The sequence below is a fragment of the Onychomys torridus genome, chromosome 22, assembly GCF_903995425.1.
Source record: "Onychomys torridus chromosome 22, mOncTor1.1, whole genome shotgun sequence".
Classification (NCBI taxonomy): Eukaryota; Metazoa; Chordata; class Mammalia; order Rodentia; family Cricetidae; genus Onychomys; species Onychomys torridus.
The window spans coordinates 38,572,864-38,597,211 of NC_050464.1; the positions used below are offsets into that span (position 1 = coordinate 38,572,864).

The following is a 24,348-nucleotide window of genomic DNA, read 5'->3' on the forward strand; positions in this document are numbered from 1 at the left end:
CTTGACCCCTTTTCCTCTGAGGGCTCCATGAGGTCCACATGCTGGGATTTAACACAGCACATACCTCAAGTCACCTGACGTCACCCCGCCTCCTCTGTCTGTACCCCAGTGCACAGCACAAGCTTCCTGAGTAAGAAAGACCACCACTGTGTGCAGAATGAGTGACGGCCCACACCTATTTCCACTCACAATGGGGAGGAGCCAGAAACAACACGTGGGAGAGATGGTACCGAGTCAACTCACGTTCTTGTGAGGAACAACATGGGGGATATGCTGCAGGATCAGCTGAGCCCTCTTCCGGTCCTTGTCGAGTTCCTGGAAGAGCACGCCAGGCTTGAGATCCCTTCAAGAGAGACACAGGTGTGGTCACCAAAACCAGAAAAGCCGTGTCTAGTGCAGGGCTGGCAGGCAACACAGGGCACAAGGCCAAGCGTGGCAGCCACCCTCCCGCTTATGGAGATCTTATGGGAATACAGCCACACCTGCTTGTCCTCCGTGCACGGGGCTGTGGCTGTCTTGCTGGCCCCGCAGCAGAGGGAATGGCTAGGGCAGAGCTGTCTGGCCCACAGATCCCTTTATGGCGGGGTTTGTGAGGCCCTGCTCAGGTGTCACCACTGTGACAGGTCACTGAAGAAATGCTCTTGACTTCAGCTGCTGTCACAGGCCCCCAGCCCACTCCCCACCCAGGAATCAGTTTTCACTCAGGTAATTCTGCTGAGAAATGTAACTATCAGATCAGTCAAGAGATCCTCTCCTCCCAGCCTAGATGAGACAGCCGCTCACAGTCACCTGTCACCTTCAACTGACCGCAACGACATTGGTGGAGCGTTAGAGACTGCTCCGCGACACACCCAGACAGGAGCTTCACACAACAGCCGCCCTCTCCACAGACAAATGGATGGGGTGCAAGAGAAGAGAAGGCTCGTCGCCCCAAGAGCACATGCCAAGCGCTGGCCGCCTGTGCTGCAGGCATGAGGGCTTCCCCGGCCCTTCCCCGCCCGTGCTCACTTCCGCAGCCAGTGGTCCTCAGGAGCAAAGCGTCTTCGACAGTCTCGCTCATACAGCACCATGAGCCATCCGTGGACGGACTGGAACAGCTCCAGGGTCTCACCCTTGGCGTTCTCTGTGCAGCAAACAGGAGGGGGTCGGAGCTGGAGGGCAGCGCTCAGCGTGGCAGGCCTGAGCTCTGGTACTCTGCTCCAGTGGGACCACAGGCTGTTCGCAAGTGTTCTAAATGTCCCTAGGGCCTGGGTATCCTTCAGGGGAGCCACCCATGCTGCATCCCAAGAATGCATGTTCCTAGGGCCTGGGTATCCTTCAGGGGAGCCACCCATGCTGCATCCCTAGAATGCATGTTCCTAGGCCTAGGTATTCTTCAGGGGAGCCACCCCTGCTGCATCCCTAGAATGCATGTTCCTAGGCCTGGGTACCTTCAGGGGAGCCACCCATGCTGTATCCCAAGAATGTATGTTCCTAGGCCTGGGTACCTTCAGGGGAGCCACCCATGCTGTATCCCAAGAATGTATGTTCCTAGGCCTGGGTACCTTCAGGGGAGCCACCCATGCTGCATCCCAAGAACGCACCATCCAAAGGCCCTTTCCTCTAGGGAGCTTTGTACTGAACTAGCAGAAACATGTCAGAAAGTAGACTTGCCCACAGCAGGAACTGGCACAAGTTCCACCCCCACGGAAACCAAAGTGTAGATATAAAGGGCGTTTCAGGGCAGAGCTCGTCACTAGTAACAACCCCACGTGCACAGGCTGAAGGAGCCAGCAGAGAGAGACCTCTGCAGCCACACCACTGTCTCATGAGCTCACCCAGCCATGGGAGAAGACATGCATTCTCTACCACCTTTGGTAAACAAAGGTGAGCCACCCACAGCTGAGGGGACAGACTGGCCTCCTGGGGTAGCACCAAAGAACGGTGGACACCTTCACCTCCTTACCTACAATTCCATCCCAGATCATCTTAAACACGAAGGAATTGAGGAAGGAGGAGATGGTGACTAGCTCTTCCAGCTTGAATGAGATTTGTTCTTCATATACTTCGATGTCATCGAGGATGCTACACGAGGCAGAAAACCGTTCAGAATTTCCCATTGAGAAAAGGAAACAGATGCGACCTCACTGTCTTCCAGGCGGAGAGCACTGGCTTTTCTAGACACATCCTGCACGGCTTGCAGACTAACGGCTGATTTCTAAGATCTCCTCAGAGAAAGCCAGGGGAGGGGCTGCTGGGGTTTAGTTGGCCACGAGCTGGAGATGGCTCTTGGGGGCTCACTAATCTTTCTACCTTCTGTTTATGTGGAACTGTTCAGAGTAGTTCTACTCGGGCCTTTCCCAGTGAGCTGCCTGTGGCACATTCTCTGTCACGCCTCATCCATGCCTGAGTGTGAGGGAGTCTTGAGTCAGTCGGCGCTTACTGCGGAGCACCGTGAAACCACATCTCACATCTAGGAGAGGCCAGTGGCGCTTGGTGGTTGTGAGTGAATCAATATTTGAAAGAAAGAAAGAAAGAAAGAATGAATGAATGAATGAATGAATGAATGAACAAACGAACGAACACATGACATGGCTCAACTAAAGATTTACGGAAACCTCTCCACATGCTTTAGAATACAGCTCAGTCTTGGGTTAGCCTTGCCTTGGCCATTAGGGTGTTTATCCCGTTCACTAGACCCTTCTTCTAGGGCACCCAGTCGGCCAGCGACATGTCCCTGAACCCTCATGCTCCGAGATCGTTAGTCTGAACATTGCTGCTTGAGGTCCGTTCTAGATCTTTCCAACCACCCCTGGGGAGAGTGGAGGGCAGACAGCAGCAATGCAGAAGGGATACAAGATTCTTGGGAATGTCCCAGGCTGTGCCTGACATGTCCTAAATAATGCCTTCTTAGTTCTTCTGTCCCCAAGGTAGGTGACGCTGCCTCTAACCACCAAGGAGGAAAGGGCGCTCGGCAAGGTCAGCTCTGCTGTCTAGAGTCAGCCTGATAACCGGGCTGCAAGCACTCGGCACTGATCATCTCCTGTATCCTTACCAATGCCTCAGAGGCGGGTGCTGGTGTTACTTCATTTATAGATGAGGAAACTGGTGTCTCAGCACACAACTGGCCCGGGTTTTACAGCCTGGTCTCTGAGTCTGGAGTTTTCCTAAAATCTACCTGTCAGTGAATAAATGGCTGAGGTGGGTGCAACTCCAGCCATGGGAGTTTGAACACATCTCCAGAGACCCTCAAGGGCCAAAGCTGCTGCCCCGAAAGTACCTAGCAACTACTGAACACCTGTCACAGGCCACTTTGTGAATGCTTTTTTGGTGGGAGGGGCAAGGGGTTATGGGTTCTTGCTATGTTGACCAAGCTGGCCTGGAACTTATGCGCTCAAGTGATTCTCCTGCCTCAGCCTTCTGAGTAGCTGCCATTACAGGCATGCATCACCATGCCCAGCTCTTGGCCGGTTCTTACAGTGACCCACCATATGGGGGCAGTTACTTGCTTCCCCACAGTGCTGGTGGCCCCGCTGAGTCCTAGCCAGGGCATGCAGCCCACATCAACCTACGTGATGAGGTGCCGGGAACAATCACAGAACAGCATCAGCATGGCCAGGAGCTGCTTGGACTCTCCAGTGTCATTGTTCAGGCATTCCAAGAAGAGCTTTAACCCTCCATGGGGCCCCAGCTCACAGATAAAGGCCCACAGCTTGGGCAGCAGGTCATCAAGGTACGTAAGACCTGGAAAAGGAGAGAAACCCGAGCTTCAGGTGGGGGCTCCAGCTGGTCTGTTATTTCCTCCTTTCCAGTGGAAAAACCCAGCACTTAAACCAGCGTGCAAGAGAAGGTCCAGCAGGAAAAGCTTTTCCAGCTGGGTGGAAGCTCACAAGCACCAGACTCCACTCTGCACGGCTCCAGATCAGCACCCGCCCACAAAGCCCCACCAAGCGCTGCCTAGAAGAGGAGCTGAAGCAAGGCAAGGCCCAGTTACTGTCCCTGTCCATGGCTGGAGTCAGAGCCAGAGAGAGAACCTGGGTCTTTCTGATGAACAGCCATGTTTTAAGTCAGGAAACCAGCTAAGGTCAGAGGACATTTTTAAGCTTTGCAGGCCAGGCGATCTCTGGTGTTAAAAGCCTGAGACAAATTAAATTATCAGAGTTTCAGTGAAGAGCGGCCACACCCTGACAGTACTCAGGACCAGACATGGTTCATAGTGCAGCTTCCAGACTGGGGAGGTGGTATGCATCCCAGCCTGAAGCTTCCTTTATTGAACTGCTCTGGTCAGCTGGCCACCATGACTGCCTGAGGCTTGTGGCCATGGCTCTGACTCAGCCACTTGTTACGGAGCATTCACGGAGGTCAGCTGTTTTCTTGGCCTTCATGGTATAAAAGAACAGGCCAAGTTTACTTGACACTGTTACTACACTTGGTGCTAGCACAGAGCAGATGCAGGAACGAAGGGACAGAACGGATCTGGCTGTGTCCCAATAGAAGAGTGTTTATGACAGTGAGTGGAGGCTGGCATGGTCTATGGGCAGACCCCTGCCTTGTGCAACCTCGCAGGCCCACTGCGCTCCCTCCTACCTGCTCCTGAGACGCTTTACTAAAACCAGGAAAGCAAGAAATGATTGCTCCAAAAGGAACCCTCGGGGCAAGCAACAGGTGCAATGGGAACCTTCTAATCTGCTTCCCGGGGGCTCCAGGGCCTGGACAGAGACCAGACTGGCACACCTTGGGCCAACGCTGTGGCAGGGACTAGGAAAGCCTGCGCCAGGGCTCCAGCATGCTGCAGACACAGCTAAGATGGCCCAGAGAGTGGCAGAGCCTACACCGACCTGCCAACTGTCAGGGTCAGGCACTCTCAGAGTTAGTCCCAAATGAAGCCTGTCTGGGTAAGATGCTGCCTGGGGTGTGACTCTGGGAGACCACGTCAGTGCTACCTAAGGGTGCTGACAGGTCAGCTGATGGCCTGTGAAGAGGCAGAGAGACTACAAGGCTGATGCCACCTGCTTCATATCCCGCATCCTGCCTACACAGGTGCTCATGTGTATGCAACCCAAATCACACACACTGAAGAATTCAGAAACCTTACTGTTTAAAACACATGAAGAGACAGTGATGGTTCATTACACTGGGCACAGATAAACTGTCTTCCTGAATACAGGAAGGAAGCAACTGTCCCTGTGTGACACACACAGGCAGCGACAGCCTCACAGGTGGGCACAGGAGGGCGGGGCAGACTTGGGAGCAGGAGCGGAAGGTACAGTACAGCTCTACTGTAAAATCAGGTCACTCTGTCACCAGGTGTGAGTCCAGACTGATCTGTGGCTTCAGCGCAGAGAATGCGTCTTGTTGTGAGCTCACCTTAAAACGCATATGGAACCTCAGAATCCTCTCCCCCAGAACCTCTCAGGTCCCGGGGGCTGGGGTGCCAGCTAGCGCCTGCCCTGCCTTCCTCCTGCTAGCCTCTTCTGGGGAGCCGCCCAAGGCCCTCCTCTGCCTCCAGCTCAGCAGTGAGGCCGCAGAGGTGCTCAGGCCGCACAGGTGACGTCACCCCTAGTCCTCACGCCCCAAATACAATCCACCTACCAGTGAGAACTACAGATGCACCTTTAAAAGGCACCTGGAGCCACTACTTCCTTTTTATCACTTATGTACCAGTGGGGATGACCTGGCATCACCCCGCCATGGAGAGGAAGGATCAGTCAGGGTGACATCTACCATACCAGACTGCCTTCCACAAAGAACCATGTGGCCCTCAACAGTGGCAGTGCAAGGTGAGGGACTCTGCTCTTGTCCAACCACTGGCCCCACCCTCCTTCGCCACCTCCCCACTCAGGCCTCTACTGCTGCTGCGGACTGCTGGCCGCCCTGACTCTAATGCCAGGACAGAGAGCCTGGCAGTCTCTTTCCCCTGCCTCCCCAGTGCCCGCACAGACGAGTCTCTGACTATTTGGAGTGAATAACCAGGCATTAAGGACAGGCAGGCAGCAGCAATCGGAGATTTAAAACCCACATGCAGTAGTCTTTATCCCTTTCTGAAGCCAACAGCTTGCCCGGCTGGAAAGGTCCTATACTCAGAGGATCAAAGTCATACCAACAACACCCGGGCCACACCGTAAAAGCCCTGACCCAACTCTGTCCTTACAGAAGGGACTTTCTTGCTCAGCTGAAAAAGAAAATGGGAGGCATAGCCACGCGATGAGTATCATGCAGCCAGTACCAATGAGGTTTGAGGAACTGGCGTGGTAAATGCTTATGAGTGATGGGCAGGAAAGAGTAAGATGAGAGGTGTCTGTCTGAACACGTCTGTACTGCGTGTGAGCACGCTGGGCACAAATGCTCATCGCTGGGGTGACAGTTAAGTGCTGTTTACAGTCTTCCTCCTGTCTCTGTGCTCTACTCAGGGAAGAGAGCTTTTAAAAAGTTGCACTTTGTAACCGGAGAGCTCGTGAGGGGACCCGGACGGCAGGGCTACGAGGAGGCTCGCCCATCTCTAACATCAGCTCAGAGATGCCCACCCACCTACAAAATTCTTTCGGAGTCGGGGAAGAAAAGGCCAGCTGCTTCTAGGACAAGCTGCCCACCAACTCTGGAAGTGGGAGCAGGCCGGGGTTCTGACCTGTGAGGATCTGCAGGCGGATCTGGGTCAGAGTCGTCAGCGAGGTCTGGTAGAGGACACAGATGCTGCAGACCTTCTGCACCTCAGCCGAGTCCACGTGCCGGCCCCCCACAGGCCGGAGGATGTTCCGAACCGAAGCCGACTTCTGAAAGGCACGCTTGAGGAGACCTGGCACGGAGGGAAGAAGATGCACAGCACAAGTTCAGGGGCCACCAGCTCCCACCTGTGAGGAAGAGAACCCCGTCACAGCAGGGGCGGCGGGCTGCTGTGCGGGGCCGAGGAATTCCTTTGGGATAAACCAGGGAAAGCTAACTTGGGATTTTCGGTGCAGCCCGGAGACCGGGTCACATCACCACAGCGCCCGTAAGCATGAGCCGGGCATGTCCAGCTCTGACATGGCATTCACTATTGTATCACCCAAGTTCCAGGAGACAGGGGAAATGTGGAGGAGCGTAGCAGGGGGAGGGAGTCACTGTGTTTTGGAAGGAGTGCCATGGACATCCTCAGGTCCTAAGCCCTGGCTGAATGCATTCTGCTTCTGCCTTTGGCTTTCCTGTTCCTAGGCAGGGGAACTGACATGTGAGGAGCCCATGCTCACTACAGCCCACCAGAGGCAGAACTCTCATCACTTAGCCGGTCGGCAGTGAAATCAGGGATCGTATGCTGGTTGCACGTCCGCAACTCTGATCACAGCAGAATAAAGAACCGTTCTTTCTTCAGTGACCACCTCCACCCACAGGGTGCTGCCGGGGTGTCAGCCTGGCCTGTGCCTCAGTGGCTCGTTGGAGGAGTCTCATGTGGGAGATTTATGACTGACTTAAAAAAAGCTTAAAGTCCCCTGCAAAATGGACTTTCCGCTCCTCCCTGGTGATAAGAAAGAAAGGGTCCGCAAAATCCTCTTCCCTTTGACCGGCAGGGAGTTTTCAGGCAAGCTGAAGCTCAGAGACAGCAGAGCGACCCTGGCCTCGTTCTATCTCACTGGCTCTAATCTCTATCATATGAACGTGGACTTCAGCGCCTGCAGATGGTAGCTGGAGAGCTGAGCATCCCACAGGCAGTCAGGCCTTCACACAGCAAGGAGCAGGAGTTGCCTTTCGGCGGGACACACACACACACACACACACACACACACACACACACTCACTCACTCACTCACTCTTCACTGGAAGCACATTCTGTGAGGGCGAGGGCTGTACAGGGGCTGGATCCGGGGGCTCCAGCAGCTTCCTGCTGAGGATGTCACAGAAGAAAATGCGGATGAGAGGCACACTCCACAGGAACTGCAGCTGTCTGGTGATCAGGTACATGGACTCGTTGAGGCTAGGGCAGAGCGGGAGACAGGCATGTCAGTGTCTGCCAGGGAGAGCCTGCTCTTGTCCCCGGTGGCCTCCACACAGGGGATACAGTAAGTAAGGACAGGTCACTCGCCTACAATCCCAGCACTCAGGCGGCTGGAGGGTAGCAAGTTAAAGACAATTTGAGCTGCATAACGAGCTTTTGTCTAAAAACCAACAGACAAACAAGAAAATCCAAAGGAATTTCTTGTCAAAGACGCTGAATGAAGAAACTGCCGTGGAGGGTGGGTTTGTGAAGGCACCCGGTCTGTCCCTCCACGGCTGCCTTCCCTGAGGCAGCCATCTTGGAGCTGCTGGCAGCTGGTCTGCGTTCCTCCAGCAGGCCCAACACCTACAATGGTCGCCTTGCCTTGGGGCGCCTCTCCTGCAGGCTGTGTTCCTAGCACCACCCCAGTCCTAGAATCCATCAAGACCCTAAGCTGGCCCCCACTGTCTTGTGGGAACAGCCACAACCCACTGGGCATAAGCCAGGTCCTGGCATGCAGTGTCGGGACAGCGAGACAACCTTCTCGGAGGCATGTGTCATCACCCCACATTTCAGGTGAGGAAACGGGTGAGGAGAGCTGTCTATAGGCCTCAGTGAAGAAGACAAAGCCTGCCCAGTCCATGAGCTCTTGCTCTCCAGGTGGAGTGTCCCACCTTCCTGGGGCGACGTCTTTTGGTGTCTGGATGGGTCTTAAGGCCGTCACTCAGGACAGAGACCAGGGGATGGCATCCCAGGGCACACTGTGTGGCTGTTGCCTTCACCCTGCTCCTGCCTTCCTAATGACCTCGAGCCCAGTCACTCCCATCCCACGGTGTGGAAAGGATGGTGGGGCAGGGCGCTCTATCCCTTTACATCATTTACCCTGTCCCAGCATCTCTGAGGCATGGCTGCCTCGTCAACCAATAAAAGTGATACCGGAGAAGGCAAAGTATCATGGGCAAGGTTCACAATTTACTAATTAAAAAAGTGAAAAATCATATGATCTCATTTCTATACATAAAAACTACCGACAAGGGACGAGGATGGAAGGCCAATTACCCAGATCATTTTGCACAGGAGGATTCTGGGATGTTTAATGTTTCTCTTCGCTCTGGGGACTGAACCCAGGACCCTACACCTGCTAGGCAGGGCCTCTACCAGTAAGCCAGTCCCCAGACCATATCTATGTTAGACAATAAATACCTATCACTTCTATAGCAAAACAAAACCACAAGAGCTGGAAGAAGAGAACGGGAGGGAGGGAGGGCGGCGGGCAGCAAGCTCTCTCCGGACATACCCGTAGTCCACAGACTGGGAAAACCAGCCAAGCACAGGGTGCCAGTGGGTGAGGTTGGACTTCTTCTGGGACACATACTTCTGACAGTAGCACAGCATCTGTGTAAGCAAGCTCACAAACCCGTCTGTCTCTTCCTCCAACACTTTGGGGTTGAGGGAGCCCAACTGGAGGATGTTGCCTATGAAGAGAGAGGGCTGAATGTGATGCCACCAGACAGGTGCACTGCCAGGTCTCCCAGCCCTGCTCTCTGCCTGAGGCTCAGGTGTCTATGTCTCAGCAAGAAGGAGAGTGTACGTGAAGGGTATCTATCAGTCAGTGCCAGGGGCTGGAAGAACCAAGCTGACCTAACTTTAAATCCCAGCGTGGCCACGGAGGAGCAACCCAGCTCTCAACCCAGCCTGAAATCTCACCCTTGGCTATAAGGCAAGAGTAATGATGCCCACCTTCCCTACAGGCCCTATAGGGAGAGTCTGGACTGCCAGGCACACAGAGGCACACAATACTTAGCATGGCATTTTTATACGACAGGAACACAAGATATGACATTAGCTCAATGTCCTAGAAGATGGCTGTATTCAGTGTTTACCGAAGTCCTCTCCCCTTGGAGTCCAGCCCAAGACACAAGAGCTATAGCTGAGGCTAGCTTGATTGGTCCAAGGGGTGCCAATCTCTAGGAACAGCACCATCAGAGAATTAGGGGTCTATTCTGTGTTCAAATGTGTCCACCCACAAACCCACCTACCACAGACACTGTAACACAGTGGTCCAGCTCTGATCTGAGCCCCACCCAAGAGCTTCCTCCCTTTTAGGGAAGAACTCTGCAGCTAACTCACCACACAGTGTCCACTTAGTCCCGTTCTGCATGTGCTTCTAACTGTTCATCTATCTGCACTATGGAAATGAGTCTGGCTTTATACCAACTCCAAGTTGTATGTAAGTGCAACCAATGACCATAACAAAACATGTAGGCTCCCCCACGGTATAACCAACCCAAACCCAGCCTCCTGGACTCACCCATCAGACATAGGGTATGGCATCCTTCTAAACTTTCACAAGCGTCACGGCACCGGTCTCTGTCTCTTAGAAAGACGATGAATTTGCGAAGCATGTCATGGGATTCTAAAACGCTGAGACGCTGGAAAAAACGGCCGACAGTTAGTGTGGAGCCGGGCAGGGCTTTCCCGAGAGGCACGGACCTCACTCAGGCAGAACCCTGCTCCCAAGCAGCAGCGGAGGATGAATGATGGGAACCTGATTTTTTGGCTGCTAACAGGTGCGTGTCTACAGCAGTTACTGGGAAAACAGGGGGAAGGAGTGGGAATCAGCAGGGAACTGCTTTGCTTTTGGAGTCTAGCAAACTAACCAGGGGCAGAACTGGCCGCTCACCTCAGGGGTCACTGTGCTGAGATGAGTGACGAGGGCAGGCACCGACATGATGTGGATGACAAACGGCCGCATCAGGTTGTCTGAGAACTGCGCAGCAACTACAGGGCTAGACAGAGGGCAGACAGGCTGGGTGAGTGCAAATGACCCAGGTGTGTGAGTGTGTGTGTGTGTGTGTGTGTGTATGTGTGAGTGTGTGTGTGTGTGTATGCACGCGCACGTGTGCACTGCTAGGAAAGGTCGGTACTGAAGGAACTGATGTGAGAAAATGCTTGTACTATACAACGTCTGGAAAAAGGCCAGATAAAACACTCCACGGACGGGAGGGGCTTCTGATAAGGATGGAGAAACTTCCGGTACAGCCCACTCCTCCACCAAGCAGTGCCACCCGAGTGCCTCCCTGGGGATGACTCATCACCTCACACTTGAAGCACACAGTTTACTTTAGTTTCTACAGCCTGGCATTAACATTTCAGTGTACACCTAAGACTCAAAACGCCTGGAAACACAAAGGGAGAAGTCAACAACATGCTTTTCCCACATGAGTGTGAGAAACAGCCCTTCTTTGGATTTTTACAATTAGCGTGCATTCTTTCCATAAGATAAATATTAAACTAAGATAATGACCCAGGCTAGGCATGGCAGTGCGCACAAGTCACCCCAGCACATGGAGACCGAGGCAGAAGACTCAAGCCCAAGGCTAACAGGGGCTACATGAGAGTCTCAGTCTCAAAAGACCGAGGGCAAGGGATGTCATATAGCCCAGGGATCGAGTGCTTGTCTAGCATACCAGGGCACAGAAAACCAAACCAAAGCACCAAAAAGATAGTGACCCCTATCTCACACCATATTCAAAAATTAACTCAGAATAATCTTATGACTAAAAATCACCAAATTCACAGAATAGAAAACCCTAAAGTTACACAATGATTTCTTAGAATTGACACTAAGAGTGTAAGGACAAAGGAAAGGTAAATAACTGCACAACATCAGAGCCGGAGTGGTGTGACCGCACACCCCACCCAGAAGGCAGGAAGATGAGCGCCAAGTGGACGCGTCTGCAGACCGCCACCTCTGCCAGCGGCTTGCAGTACCTCAACAGAAAGACTCACTAACTCAGTGTAAGAGACAAGCCAACCCGAAGACGGTTCAACAAGCTACAGGTGCTGCAGGCCTGTAGTCCCGCTGCGGAAGGTAAGGAAAGGAAGAGCGAGTGTTGGAGGCTAGCCTGGGCTACACAGTTCAACACTACGTTCAAACCAAAGCACAAAACCAGGGCAGGGAGATGGCCAAAAGAACTCAATAGACATCTCTCCAAAAGGGACACACAAACTTGAAAACATGGCTGCCAGCGGCTGTCAGGGCCTGAGACTAAAGCCCTTGACTGAGACAGCACTTCATCTCACAAGGTGAGAGAGACTGGGAAGAAACCGGAGCTGTCGTTCCCACCCGCTGCTCCTGGGAACGAATGCTCTGGCAAAGCCTGGCAGTTCTTCACCAAGCATTCATGACCAGTCTGCGGTCTTGGGGATCAAAGGCAGGGCCTTTCCTGCCCAGCCAACTGGTGGTCCCTGGGGTCATGATGGTGAATGACAGAAACCTCACTGCGCCTGCCCTCCCACGACAGGAGCTGTGACAGGCCAGGATTCAGCACTAGGCTGCGCCATGCATCCGATGAGGGGGCAGGGTAGACTGTTCATCCTGAGCTGGCTGGACCGTGGTGCTCTTTCCTCCAGGACCAGTTACCAACCTCTCTCAATGTCCATGATCCTCTCAACACATTACGAACACTCCAGAGCAGTTAGGGGTGCAGCTTTGCCCACTGTAGGTCTAAATTCTCGAAGGACACCTTTCATGTCTACACATTTACACACTGAACCAACGAGGTGCTGGAGAACACTGCATCCTCACACACTCTCTGCTGCCCAATGCCAGCATCTCCCGCCTGTGTGCCGAACCCCGTTCTCTCAGGACCTCCCACCTACCCTGGGCGGGTCTTCCTTTTACTCTTAGGAACTCAAAAGGAAAAATAACTCCATGCAGCCACTGGCAGGATGAACCTAATTCACTGCACACAGCTGTCCTGAGATCACACAGCAAAACTCACTGCTGAAGGCCGAAGGACAGTGTCAACTGTCACAGAAATGTCACCTTCATTAAGATGAACACTTCTTACAAAGTCTGACAGGGTGGGTAGAAAGGGAACCAAGGGGAGAGAGGGGTGCTGGGGTACCAGTCTGCAGCTGGTGTCTTACCGCAATGCCAGAGAGAAGACCGCTGTTAAAGTGCCTGTGGACAGACAGGGCCGGGACCTGGCCAGGCCTCGGGTCAGCAGTACCTGAAAAGAACATTCAGGCTGTCAGCCTGGGTATCGGGTTTCCGGAGCCATTTGCCCATTCGGAAGAGGAGCTCGGCAGCAGTGGCGCGGAGGCAGGAGGATCTCCGAGTTTGAGGCCAGCCTGGTTTACAGAGCAGGTTCTAGATCAGCTTGGTTACACAGCAGACCCCACTCAAACAAAACAAAAAGGAAGTAGAACTGTGACAGGAATGCTTCAGATAGGCCCTGCTCAAACAGAAGGACGCTGCTGGGTGTGGAGGTTCCTTGTGCTCATCCCTATCCCAAATACACTGAAGCCTTTTCATAATCAACAGCTGAGGAAGCGAGTATCTGCGAGCTGGGTGCAGTGCCCCCCCCCCCCCCCCCCCCGGTAGTCCTGGCTTCCCAGGAGGCTAAGGCACTCCAGTCTGGGGTCAGAGGTTGGCTTGGGCAGCACAGCAATTCTAAAAACGGCGAGTTTTAAAAATCCACGTGAAACGTGACGTAAGCAACTGTTCATCGTTCCAGCCAAAGATGACAGTTGACGTGACACTTTTGCCCACACACTACTTACTGTGCTGTGGAGCTGTGAAATTGAAAAGGAGATGGCCCCCCCCAGCACTGGGCAGAAGAAAGAGTCACATCAACATTCCTTCTAAAGCCCCGAAAGCACCTCAAGATCAACCCACTTTTGCCCATTCTCCGGCCTGAGAACTGGCATCGCATACAGAGTGGACAGAGGGCCATCTGAGGACACTGAGTTAGAAGTACACTGTCCCCCTCCACCAAGGAGCAGGAATAGCCCCGGGGCCTCCTCCCTCAGCCTCAATGTCAGTCAAGACTCTGGACTGTCTCTTCATCCATTAGCTACAACATTCTAGGGGCTGAGTGCCCCATCCTCCCCACTAGAACCACAGTGACCTCAAGTAAGGGAGGAAGAGGTCGCTACGGACCCAACTCTCCAGCAAGGGAGGACACAAGGCACAGGTGCCCCACGGGCACGTCCGGGATGGGGCCACAGACCTGCAACACAGGGTAAAATCCACGCTGGTTGAGATGGCCCATTATATTCGCACAAATGTGGTTCAGGGCTGGCCGAAGGCTCTCACCTAAATGAAGAAAACAGCTTGAGAAGGCAATCTCTTGCCACAATATGACCAATTCATGCAGGACAGAGGGCAAGACCTCTGGGGGTTTGGACGAGAAGCGTCCCCAGTGACTGGACTGTCCCCAGCAGGGCTGCTGACTGGAAGGTGTGGGACTTAACCTTAAGGGTCCTTGAACCTCAAGCAGAAGAACTCTGCTGGAGGAAGTATGTCCCAGGCTCTGTGTGTGTGTGTGTGGGGGGTAGGCTTTGAGTTTTTATAGCCTTGCCCCACCGTCACCCCCACTTCCTGTACAGAATGTGCCCACTCTGGTTCCCAACTGGCAGGCCAGTCTCTAGCTCCTGCTGACAACCTTTATCTGCCATGGTGGACGGTACCCTCTTGTACCCCCCAACAGTCAGCCAAAGGAACCCCTTTCTCCTCCCAGCTGCTTTTGCCAGGGTGTTCTAGGACCCCTACAGACAAGCCCGAGAGAACGCCCCAGGCCACGACCACATCCTAGCCCCTTACTGCAAACCAGAGCCAGGGGAGGCCGGTTCCCACAGGTCTGGCTCAAGTGTACTTCACAGGTGGATCATCTGACCCCTAGCCAGAAGAGACACTGCTGGCCCTGCCTCCTCTGCCCCCGGCAGGACTCAGAACTCAACAGCTTTAGGACCTTTCCTCAGGCCAGAAAAATGCATAAAACACACACGTGCTGCTCATTCAAGGCATAGGATTTGCACGCAAAGACATCGCCCACGCATTTCAGTTCACCGGTTGATAATTCAAAGCACTTGGTACAACATAACTGTTCCAGGACAGCCGCTGTAACACACTGCCAACTAATGGAAAGAATAGTCTGGATAGCCCTACAGGTGCAATTTTTATCATCTGTTTCCAATCCATGATTGTGGAACCTCTTCTGCTTGATGGCCATCTGCTCAGCACGGCATCTCCAGTGTCTAGCACAGTGTCTGGTACATATGAGGCTGTTTGCTGAATGAATGTGTAAAATACTGTGGACAATTCCTTGGGCAATTCTACAGTGAAATTCTCTGGGCAAAATAGTAAACATTTTAGATTTATTTTTATTTTACGTGTATGAGCGCTCTGCCTGCATGTATGTATATGTAACACATGTGCCTGGATGCCCTGGAACTGGAGTCACGGATAGTTGTGAGCCACCCACCAGGTGGACACTGAGAAACCAACCCGAATCCTCCGGAAGAGCAGTCACTGCTTCCGACTACTGAGCACCTCCCCGGCCCCTTACTACTTTTGTCTTGAATAAACAAATGACCCGAGAAGGCGTCAAGGGAGTCCATCACTCACAGGCAGGGTGCAGGGGGAGTTAGAAAGGAGAGCAGGGAACAAGGCCTTTACACAGATTCAAAGGCAGAGAGTTTCCGCACACGCTAACGCACACCGGACACTAAGAAGTGGCCTGGCGACAAGCGCCAGGGGCACGGGCTCAGGCTCTGAGCCTCCCCCAGCTTGTGGGCCGAAGTGCTTCTCATGAGCCGGGCCCCCCTCCGTGGAAATGCTGGCTAGGAAGGATTTCTGAAGTGGCTCCACACACCTTTTCCGCGGAGGATCTTCCATGTTGAGGTGTCCGTGAAGGTGACCAGCATGGTGAGGTACAGTGTGATGAGCCTGGAGTCTTGTAAGATTTCCGGCTGCAAACAACGGGGTAAGATTAACACTCAGGCTCATGAACCCACTCCACAGCACACGTGCTTCCCACACGGCCAACTCACACTGGAGTCCACACAATATATCCTACACTTTCAGTGCTTGGGAACAGAGAACTGAGCATTCCTGGGAAACAGGGTCCTAGGCTACCTCACTCTGGGCCTACAGCTGACTGTATGCTGGAAGAGGGCAGTGACAGAGTACAGCTGCAATATAGACTAACGGGGACTAGAGGTTACAATTTTTGGCCTATTTCCTGGCTGTGTGATCTTGGAGAAGTTTCTTAACCTCTCTGTGCCTTGGTTTCCTTAGCTGTTGACTAGGGACAGCAGCATTGTTCTCTTCATGGGGCTTTGTGCAGAATCAGGGCTTGATGCACACACAGAACCAAGAACAGCGCATGGAGCTCAGTCCAGGTTCTGCAAGAGTAAGCCAGGCAAATGTGAGACCGCTTTCTAGGCTCAGAGACTCTACAGTATGCACACCTGGGAAAGACCCCAGAAACACTTCAAATCCCACATTCACAGGGAACGGTGTGGAGACTCCCTCAGAAACATGCGGAAGCCTGGCAGTGGAGCAGGCCTGACACCCAGAGCCCCCTCCCCACCCTCTTCTAAGCCTGGCTGTGAGTTATTTGTGTTGTGGGGGAGGTGGGGCCTATGCACATGTGGTGAATATGTACAGGTGGTGTGCTCGTGTGTGCATCCGTGCGCGTGTGTGGAGACAGATCAGGACATTCAGTGTCTTCCTCTATTGCTCTCTCATATTTTTGAGAGACAGCATTCCAGTAGCCAGCCAGCTCCTGGGATCCACCTGTCTCGTCTCCCATTGCTGTAGGCTCTTATGGCCATGCCCAAAGCTTGCTCAGTCACCTCCCTGGCCCTGAAGAGGGCTCCTAGGTATGGGAGACTATGGCTAATGTAACCAATGTTCAAGGCGTGCTCCTAAGGCAGGGTCACAGTAACCAGAGCATCGACCCTGCTCTCTCCCAGACAGTGGCTCATCTGATCCTCTGCTAGATCCCCAAAGGCACAAATAAAGAGCAAAATGATGGGGACCAAGGTACTGGTGAGTGGATTTGCTGGTCTGGGTGTTTACCTTGAGCTGTTCAAGAAGCTCGCAGCAGTACCACAGGATGCTCTTGACCTGCTGAATCCACAGCAGAGTGAGGTCCTTGGAAAGGGCCAGGGACACGTACCACACCTACAGGCAGCAGAAGAGGAGGAGTGTGGACAGTGCTGGGCCAATCACAGGGTTCGACTAAGACAGCAGGACTGAATGCAGAAGTGGAAAGCAGATGTACCTGAACACTAACCCCAGAGGTCAGAGACTAGAAAAGGCAGTGACGATCCTGAATAAGAGGCAGGAGCAAAGGCATCCCCCAGCCACCCAATACTCAACTGCTCATCTCTGTGATCCACTGAGCAAGACCTTTCGGTTCTAAGGTAGCCCTTTAGACCTCGTAGGAGACCCACTCACCTTTGGCTCATTCTCTACATCCATGCTGCTCAGGATGCTTCGACACAACTTCTCCAATCTCTGCAGGGGCAGAAAAGCTGGTTATGAATTCCCCAAACTAATCAAAACACAAGAAAGAGGGGAGTATGTTTGGTGGGTGCCTGAAGCATGGCGGGGGGCAGCAGGTCAGTGGTTCATACATTCACGATGTACTCAATTCCTCCTTAGAGACAGACACTATAGACACACGGCTACAGGCAGGTTTCAAACCAGTGGCTTACAGAGCTCACGAGCCCTAGGGATGTGGGTTTTTTATTCTTAGGTTTTTCAAGGCAGAGTTTCCCTGTAGCCCTGGCTGTCCTGGAACTCGCTCTGTAGACCAAGCTAGCTCAAACTCAGAGAGCTGCCTGCCTCTGCCTCCTGAATGCTGGGATAAAAGGTATGCACCACCACTGCCTAGCAAATTATATTTTTTAAATTAGTGCATTTCAAATAAAAATCCAGAATGGTGCCTCTTTTGGTCTCACTGTGGCTTAGGCTGGCCTCCAACTCATGGCTATCTTCCTGCCTTGGCCTCCCGATAGCCACCATTCCTAGCCATGGCACTTCTTATGGAAAACTGGCCTTGGACTCTGGCAGACCAGCAGCTGACTTTCTAAGCTGTGTGCAGAGACCCACTGGTTTCCTAGTGAGAACTTACTCAGGGTTGAGAATCTGAGCTTGCTTTACCCAGCAGGGCTGCATGAGGAGATGATCAGACCATGGGCGTGGTTACCAGGTGTGTGGAAGGATCTGCACTTGGCTGTGCAGTGTGCTTTGGTCTAGCAAGGGGTGGTCTTTTGCCCCGCCCCTTGGCATTGTTATAAAAAGCCCTTTTGAAGAGGTAGAAGGGGCTGTTGGCCACTGACCCAGGCCCTCCTGAAGCTATCTTGTGTTTCTGTCTCCTCTTCGCTATCTTTCCAAGTTTCTTATCCCTCTCTCCTCCTCATAGGCACCTTTTAAAAGGTGGGCACTGGCCTCCCACACCTGTGCCCTGCCTGCACTTGGCACTTCTGTGAACACCAATTACTGACCTCTGCCTCACGGCCATCAGCCCAAAGCCCTTCAGTCATGGCTTTGACCCTAATATGCAAATCAAGAAAAAGCAGAAACTGGAAAAACCGCTTACAAGCAGGCTGTGCTATCTCCACATCTGCACTTGAAAAGGCATGGCTCCAGTTTTCTCCCCTGTAATGGGGACACCTCCCTGAGTCTGAAGGTCCTGTCTTTGTGACTGTTCTCTTCTCTCTGATGGGCTAGGAGGGCCACAGGGAGCTTGCCTGTCTCCTTTCCCTCTGGGGCTCCCCAGTAGTAAGTACCCTGAGCATGACTACAGGCACCTACTGCTTCCCTTGGCCGTCCTCCAGGCCAGTCATCTTAATGCCAGGGCAGCAAAGCGGTTCAATTTTATGATGTAAATAATGATAAATAAGACATCTGTGTTTAATCTTAATCAGAATATCCATCATAACTCAGGCCTCCAGCACCTCTTTGGAAGACCGGAGCCCCGACCCCTGTCCAGGGCTTGGAGCAGACCCCACCGCTCTCTCAGGCCTCACCACTGCGGCCCACCACTTGCTGATTGCTGATTCCTGTTTCCTTCTGTGTTGTCTCCAGCCTCTTTCATTCACGTCCCTCAGCTGCCTTATTCTTCTACATCTGAGGAGAGTTCCTGTTTGTAACCGTTACTGTGCAGAGCCCTCAGAAGTACAGCCAAGTCTCTCTGTGGGCAGCCGGGAAGTGTGCCTCATGCAGGCGCCTTAAGGACAAAAAGGTCCGGGCTTATCCCCACCAAGTTCTGGCACAGGGAAAGAAGCATGCATGACTGTCAGGGTGTGGGGGTTTGAACCTAACCGGCACCATTCTCATAGGGAGTGGCAGTTAGGTGTGGCCTTGCTGGGGGAAGTGTGTCACTGTGGGGGCGGGCTTGGAGGTCTCTTTTGCTCAAGCTTCCCTCAGTGTGACAGGCAGTTGACTTCCTGTTGAGCTCTGGTCCAGATGAGCTCTCTCAGCTCCAGCACCATGACTGCAGGCACGCCGCCATGCTCCCCATCATGAGAATGGACTGACCCTCTGAAATTGTAAGCTAGCCACCCCACTAAAATGTTTTCTCACGCTAGCTCTTCATAGCAATAAAAACCCTGACTAAGAAACAGGGCTTACCTCGTTGTCCTCATTAGCTTTGCATATGAACAGCAGTTTCCGGGCAATCTTAAAAATACAAAGTGCACTTCTTTTGCTGGACCCAGAGTCGTCCGTGTTAAAGAACTCATCAATCTCTCTCCTGGATAGGGAAGGGTGAAAATAAACCAAGGCATACTCTCTCAGGAGCGCCAGGCATCGGGGGCCTTCTGCAGCAGGGAGGGCCAACTCACTCCCCTTCTGCCCGCGGCACGGGAGGAGGCCTGGGGAGCGGCTGCACTCACCTGATGGCTCCGTGCAGCCGTCGGCGGCTGAGGAAACTCCGGACCACGGCCTGGATGAGCACGGCTGAGCGCTCCCGCTCCTTCTGCTCCAGCCTGCCTTCGCGGGCCTGCCGGGCTCTGTCAATGAAACATGCTCTGGAGGTCTGAGACACAGTGAACATGTTTGCAAGCCAACACGAACCCTGCGGGGACAGGGGAGGCGCTGGTGTGAGTCACCTGTGCACACCAGGACAGGGGCTTGGGGGCAGAGGGCACCTGGGCGGCGGTGGCAGCGGCGCTCAGCAGCCTCCATGCCCCCACAGAGCTCATGGTCTCTTGACCCAAGTCTCCACTCCCTACCAGCTCCTGTCACGTCATCCCCAGAGACCAGACTGCACAGCTGCACTAAAGAATTCCAGTTTCTTCAGGGAAAGGGCCGTGCCTGGTGGAGAGCAGAGGTGGGCTCCCAGCAAGTTTGAAGGGCGCACAGAGCATGAGTCAGCGCCATCCAGAGAGCACCAGTTACCCACGTGTCAAAGGGCCCCAGACATGTGCCTTCTCTGCTACACTGCCCACACTTAGAAGGCAGTAAACCACCTCCTTCCATCTTGCAGGTGAAGACCCAAAGGGAGGAACTTATGTTGTCATCGCTGTGGTCACCCATCCACGCAGCACATGTTTACCTGTGCCTACTATGCCCAGCAACACGTGGAAAAAGGGCTTTTGAAAAGATGATTATTTAACAACGTTTAATTACATTTTATTTGAGCAAGAATGAACGAACATGTACGTATGTGTATGCACATATACCAGCGCCACAGCGCATGCCCATTATGCCCGTGTGAAGGTCAGAGGACAAGTTACAGGACTCACACTGCCAGGCTGGGCAGAGGCCCTCACCTGCTGTGCCAATTTGCTGGCAATTTTAACAAGTTATCATTGTATGTGCGTGTGCAGTGTGTTTGTGTGAGCAAGCGTGTTATTGTGCATGTGTAGAGATCAGAAAACAATCTGAGGAATCAATTTTCTTTACATGGGTTTTGGGGCTTGAAATCAGGCCATTAGATCTGCAAGGCAAGGACCTTTAACCCCTGTCCACCTGTACATCTACCCATCCACCTGCACTGCACTCTACCCCTGTCCACCTGCACATCCACCCCTGTCCACCTGCACTCTACCCCTGTCCACCACCCCTGTCCACCTGCACATCCACCCCTGTCCACCTGCACATCCACCCCTGTCCACCTGCACATCCACCCCTGTCCACCACCCCTGTCCACCTGCACATCCACCCCTGTCCACCTGCACATCCACCCCTGTCCACCTGCACTCTACCTCTGGTCCTGAGCCACTTGCACCTCTATCCTTGAGATACCTCGGCACCCCAAAATCTTTCTTTACATTTATTGAGGCTGAAGAGATGTCTCAGGGGTTAGGAGCACTTGTTGCTCTTGCAGAAGACCCAGGTTCAGTTTCCTGTAGCCACATGGTAGCTCACAATCACCTGTAACTCTAGTTACTGAGATGTGATGCCCTCTTCTGGCCATGCAGGTGCTATGCACTCATGATGCACATACACACATTCAAGCAAAACACTCATATATAAAATGATAAATCTTTTTTAAAAAGTACATTTAAAGATTACATTTTTGTGTGTGTATGCACATGTGTGTGATATAAATGGAGGGAATGTGTATGGAGGTTAGAGAACATGCAGGTGTCAGTCATCTCCTGCCACCATGCAGATTCTAGGGATCAAACTCAAAGGTCAGGCTGGTCAGCAGGCACCTTTATACCCACTGGGCCGCAATGCAGGCCCCAAGGTCTTCTTTAAGAAGTAATTTTTGTTTGATTTTTGCTTGTGTGTGTTGTGTTCCACACGAGTGGGTGCAGCGTGTGCATATGCACACGGAGGCTGAAGTTGATGTCATGTCTTCCTCCATTGCTCTCCACTTTATTTATTAAGGTAAGGTTCCTCACTTGAGCCCACTGCTCACAAATCAGCTGGTCTACCTATGCTGAAGAGACCTCAGGGACCCTATCTCTGCCTCTGAAGTGCTGAGATTATAGTGAGGTGCCAAACCTGCCCAGCACAGGTAGATTCTGGGCACCTGAACTCTGGACCTCATGTTTGCATGGCAAGGACTTTTTCCAACGACCATGTTTCCAGCAGCCATGACAGCCCATTTAATCTGGACGGGGGACATTACACATCACACACGCTGTGGCCAGGCCGCACAGGGGACCTGCTCCTTTTCACTGACAGGTGCTGTGCAGGGCAGAGGTGACATTGAACAGTATAGGATCACTAGTAATTGTTTTTTGCTCCAAGTGGGTGGCTTTAACTGACAGCCAAATGGACAAAGCATTTATCCACTAAGCCTCCTAACTGGGTGATCTTTTTAGCTGTCCCACAACACGGCATCATTAACCCAGCTGACCAAAACACGAATATGGATCATGCAGAAATCCAGAATCTTGGAAAAGCATATTTCACCAGGTTAATTCACTCAAAGCAGCAGCCACTTGGAAACATGCATAGAATAAAAGGTGGAACTAGATTCCTGACACATGAACATATCCAGGGACCTCTAACCCCTTCCTCACCTGATTCATACCTGTCAAGTGACACCAGGGATTTGCCAACATACTAGGTTATCATCAGCAATACTCAAGGAAACGTTGTTTTGTGCAGGTTAGTCAAACACTACCACCAGCCAGTCCCATCAGCAACTCCTGAAACAGACCTACGTCGTCGGCTAACCACAGGGACAGAAAAGCTAGAACTAGAGAGGTAGCCATGTTCCCAACTGTTCCCTCTTCCTCCAGGCCTGGAGAGCTCACCTGAGGACCCGCCTGTACAACGGAGATGCTAGGTGACCATTGATGACCTTGCACAGCACTGGCTTCAGAGGAGTTGGTTTTCTGGTGTAAGGAAAATTCAGAATTAGTACTGTTTTGTAGGTGTGGCATCCCAATGTTACTGAGTGTAAGTAATATACTGTAGTTGATTTTAAAAACCATCTAGGAGTTGGAGAGATGGCTCAGTAGTTAAGAGCACTGGCTGCTCTTCCAGAGGACTCCAGTTCAATTCCAAATACCCACATAGCAGCTTACAACTTCTGTTGACTCCAGCTCCAGAGGCTCCAACACCCTCACACAGACATACATGCAGGCAAAACACCAATGCACATAAAACTAACTTATTAAAAGCAGCCCTCTAAATGCCACATTACCTCAAAAGTAACTCCAAGAGGTAAAACAATGTTAAAAAGCAATTACTCTTTACATTTTTTCAATGCTCTGGAAAAGTATTCATGCCGTAGAAGTGAAAAAACAGGCTCTCCGTGACACAACGGGATTCCACATCTCAGTGAAAAGGCTGAGTGAATGTGCACACATGGAGACCACACTGCAACAAAACATGGTTGAGATCTCAGGTTTGCTCTCCAGCGTGGTAAAAGTGAAGGGCCCAAACCAAATCAAAGTGGCCATTTTGAGTAGTGGGATTATGGGGAGCTCCTCCTTTTCATAGGAAGAGGCATATGGGCCTGAGTCACAAAGAGCTGGCACCAATCCCCCCCCCCGCCCCCACCCACTCTGTCAACCCTGCTGGCAGGGAGTCTCAGAGTCTTCTGCCTTTGATAATCAGCTTTGATGCCTGTCATGAGAACCATCACGTGTGTACCATGGTTCTACCGAGCTACTAACAGCAGTTATGAAGCCTGGGGGATGTGTTGCCTTCACTGACACAAAACAGTTTTCCTTTTTTGACATTCTTTTCTTTTTTTTTGGTTTTTCGAGACAGGGTTTCTCTGTAGCTTTGGAGCCTGTCCTGAACTAGCTCTGTAGACCAGGCTGGCCTTGAACTCAGAGATCCGCCTGCCTCTGCCTCCCGAGTGCTGGGATTACAGGTGTGCGCCACCACCGCCCGGCTTGACATTATTTTCAACTGTGTGTCTGTGAGGATGTGAGTGCAGTGCCCAGGAGGGCCAACAGAGGGTGTCAGATCCCCTGGAGCTGGAGGGACAGGTAGTCGTGAGCCGAGTGAAGTGGGAATTGAACTTGAGTGCTCTGCAAGAGCAGCGAGTGCTCTGAACCTTTGATCTCTCTCCAGCCTGTCTGTTATTAATCTTCCTATCTGCACCAACCATTCCATTAAGCTGTTTTCCTATCTTCAAATGAACTAAGATTTGCCAGGCCTAGTACTTGGGACCATGAACCCCTGGGCCTACTGTTTAAACTGTGAACAGTCAAGTTCAAGGCATGACTACAGCACCAAGTCCTCTCATTCAGGCGGCCCTACTAGTGGCTTCAGAGATGGCTCAGTGGCTATGAGCACTGGCTCTTCTTGCAGAGAACCAGGGTTCGGGTTCTAGCACCCACAGTTCTAGAAGATCCAGTGCCCTCTTCTGGTCATGGGCATGCACATACATACACACAAGCAAAACACTTATACACCTAAAATAAAATTAAATAACAAATCTTTCAAAAAAGAATGAAGAGATCCCTAGCAGTAGGCACGACAGGGAAGCAGGCGCAGGAGCCTCCTCCCAGAGGAAAAACAAATGACTGCATGCAAACTGTACCCAGCATCCATGACGACCTCAGAGCTTTCGCTTCTCCCAGGGACCTCCCAGGATCCAATCCCTTTCTTGGGATTGTCCCCACGAGAAATCTCACACACTGGCTTCTGTTTACACTGCACAATAATCTAAGCTTTGTGGTGTTCCTCATTCTTTCTG

At 52.4% G+C, this 24,348-nt stretch overlaps 1 protein-coding gene across 2 annotated transcripts in view; it reads right to left on the bottom strand.

The window, feature by feature from the left end:
• Ube3b (ubiquitin protein ligase E3B) overlaps positions 1-24,348 on the bottom strand; it is a 45,798-nt gene that overhangs the window by 19,486 nt on the left and 1,964 nt on the right. The window contains exons 2-18 of one of the 2 annotated variants that reach the window (XM_036172405.1): positions 22,448-22,528; positions 19,625-19,806; positions 19,362-19,482; positions 17,181-17,240; positions 16,800-16,904; positions 15,589-15,685; positions 13,945-14,030; positions 12,860-12,942; positions 10,608-10,713; positions 10,236-10,356; positions 9,222-9,399; positions 7,761-7,924; positions 6,605-6,772; positions 3,552-3,723; positions 1,946-2,064; positions 1,009-1,123; positions 244-343 (exon numbers count right to left, since the gene is read on the bottom strand). In XM_036172405.1, coding sequence (XP_036028298.1) covers positions 244-343; positions 1,009-1,123; positions 1,946-2,064; positions 3,552-3,723; positions 6,605-6,772; positions 7,761-7,924; positions 9,222-9,399; positions 10,236-10,356; positions 10,608-10,713; positions 12,860-12,942; positions 13,945-14,030; positions 15,589-15,685; positions 16,800-16,904; positions 17,181-17,240; positions 19,362-19,482; positions 19,625-19,785 — 1,956 coding nt within the window. In that variant the 5' untranslated portion in view covers positions 19,786-19,806; positions 22,448-22,528. Of the gene's footprint in view, positions 1-243; positions 344-1,008; positions 1,124-1,945; positions 2,065-3,551; positions 3,724-6,604; positions 6,773-7,760; positions 7,925-9,221; positions 9,400-10,235; positions 10,357-10,607; positions 10,714-12,859; positions 12,943-13,944; positions 14,031-15,588; positions 15,686-16,799; positions 16,905-17,180; positions 17,241-19,361; positions 19,483-19,624; positions 19,807-22,447; positions 22,529-24,348 lie in introns of those variants that run through there. The other variant, XM_036172406.1, reaches the window with a different exon arrangement.